Source organism: Gymnoscopelus braueri, assembly GCF_963280865.1.
Source record: "Gymnoscopelus braueri genome assembly, chromosome: 21".
Taxonomy (NCBI): domain Eukaryota; kingdom Metazoa; phylum Chordata; class Actinopteri; order Myctophiformes; family Myctophidae; genus Gymnoscopelus; species Gymnoscopelus braueri.
Window position 1 is genome coordinate 29,565,497 of NC_137623.1, and position 2,500 is coordinate 29,567,996.

Below are 2,500 nucleotides of genomic sequence, written 5' to 3' on the forward strand. Positions count from 1 at the left end.
GGAGGAGGAGGAGGAGAAGAGGGATCTGGTGGTGGCCCGTCCGGTGTCTGTTGTTCTGGGATTACTGGTTTAACCGCTTCCAGCTGGCACTGGAGGAAGGTCACTGACAGCGGACTGGTGGTGTCACTGGTCACCTGGAGAGGAGGTCATTCACAGCGGACTGGTGTCACTGGTCACCTGGAGAGGAGGTCATTCACAGCGGACTGGTGTCACTGGTCACCTGGAGAGGAGGTCATTCACAGCGGAGTGGTGTCACTGGTCACCTGGAGGAGGGTCACTGGTCACAGCGGACTGGGGTCACTGGTCACCGGGCCGGTGGCGCACAGTGCACGGGCTGCCTGACCTGTCTGTCATCAGTGTATTATGACGGGCTCAGGCGGCGGCGTTCCGCATCTCGGGGTCCTGCTGCTGACGGCGGTGCTGCTGCAGACCGTGGCCGTCACCGTCACCGTCCTCTACTTCACCAATGTCCTCAACTCGGTAAGGTGCAACTTGATGTAACTAAGTAACTAAGTACATGTACTCAAGTACTGTACTTAAGTACAATTTTGAGGTATCTTTACTTTAAAGGAGTATTTCCAATTGTCAAAACTTTTACTTCTACCCCTCTACATCTCAGAGGAAAATATTGTACTTTTACTCCACTACAATTATGTGAAAACTTTAGGTACTTTGTAGATTTGTATTATTATTACAAAACCACTTCAGCCCTATATGATTTGGGCCATTTGAAAATAGCAGATCTACAAGCTCACAATGCATTGCGATGCTAGGCATTGTGAGCTTGTAGATCGGCTATTTTCAAAAGATGTTTAATAGATTTTGAACTTGTGAAATGGGACATTCTGCACGATGAGTATTTTTACTTTTAAGTAAATTTTGTACTGGCAATACTTTTGTACTTACTCAAGTACATTTTGAATTCCGGACTTTTACTTGAAACAGAGTATTTCTACATTGTGTTATTGATACTTTTACTTAAGTAAAACATGTGAGTATAGGCTACTTCCATCACTGCACGCACACCCGTTCTCCATCTGTAACGAATTACATAAAAACAATTAATTATCAGTCAGAAACAAGACGCACAGGCGAGCGCAAAACCAAGAATCTCATCCTCAACTTTTTAAGCATGCATCAAATGCACCAATATTACAAACTTGATTTAAACTTGCATTTAACCTTCATTACTAACTAATAGACTACAGCCTAACGTGTAGGCCTACAACTTTTTTGCTTAAATAATATGCATGCAATTTGTACAACAAGCATTCTTCCATGTATGTATGTATGTTCGAGTGACTGCGACATAGTTGTGTGCGCAACAAACGACATGTTCTCTGCATGCGACCGGGACCATAGAGGAAACTACCCAACCTGAACATAAATGGAATTCAAACAATAAGTAGGAAGCGTGTTGTAATTTAACTAAACTTGGGCTACCTTTCTATTGTGATTTAGCTTTGTAGCCTAAATTGTGTTATTTTTATTTTATGAAAAGCTCAAAGCTGCGTTTTCACAGCGAATTGAAATCATGTCACAGCGTTTGCTTCGCACAATTATGAGAAAGTCGCATGCTTTGCTTGCCAGTAAATACTTTGGTTGCATCATAATCAAAGATTAACGTCATAAACAGCCAGTTTACAGTGCTCTCCCTCCTGATATCCCTAAACACAGAGCGCGTGTTTGATTGAAACCTGTTTAGGTTGCTGCGGTGGTGGCGCACTCACCACAGCTTGCTTCTGGTGGTGTAAATTAGCCTGATATGTAGGCTACATTTACTCAAGTACTGCATTAAGTACAATTTTGAGGTATTTCTACTTTAGTGGAGTATTTCCAATTTTCTGTACTTTTACTTCTACTCCACTTGATCAGAGGCAAATATTGTAGCCCACTTTTACTCCACTTCAATTACTTGTTATTAGTTACTTTGTAGATTTAGATTATTATTGCAAAACATACATTAACCACTTCAGCTCTATATATATTTTGGCCATTTGAAAATCACAAGCTAGTAGATCTGCTATTTTCAAAAGATTAGTATACCTTTTATACATTTGAAAACTTGTGAAATGGGACATTCTCCATAATGAGTACTTTCTACTTTTGGTACTGTAAGTACATTTTAATACCAATACTTTTATACTTTTACCAGTGATTTTTTCATTCCGGACTTTTACTTGTAACAGAGTATTTCTACAATGCAGTAGCCTATTGATACTTTTACTTAAGTACTTTTTTCACCACAGCCTGCTTATGGTGGCTCTGCTCTCCCACAGTGTTTATGATGTCTGTCCTGTGTGTGTTCATCCATAATGTATTAATCATTACCCCCGCTGATAAGATTTGGTGTTACAGAGAACTGAAAAGTTAAACAATGCAAGAGAAAGGACCCTGGAGGGATTGTTCTGCAGGCCTGTCTGTTTAGATTTGATTACTTGGGTAGCTTTTAAAATAAGATAAGGAGAACAACAAATGGAAAGGTTACTGGAATATAGGC

At 40.5% G+C, this 2,500-nt stretch overlaps 1 protein-coding gene across 1 annotated transcript in view; it reads left to right on the forward strand.

The window, feature by feature from the left end:
- tnfsf10 (TNF superfamily member 10) overlaps positions 1–2,500 on the forward strand; it is a 14,951-nt gene that overhangs the window by 277 nt on the left and 12,174 nt on the right. The window contains exons 1-2 of the mRNA XM_080417709.1: positions 1–99; positions 146–480. The exon at positions 1–99 is cut by the window's left edge and continues 277 nt beyond it. Of these exons, the coding sequence (XP_080273835.1) occupies positions 364–480 (117 nt within the window). The 5' untranslated portion in view covers positions 1–99; positions 146–363. The remainder of the gene's footprint in view (positions 100–145; positions 481–2,500) is intronic.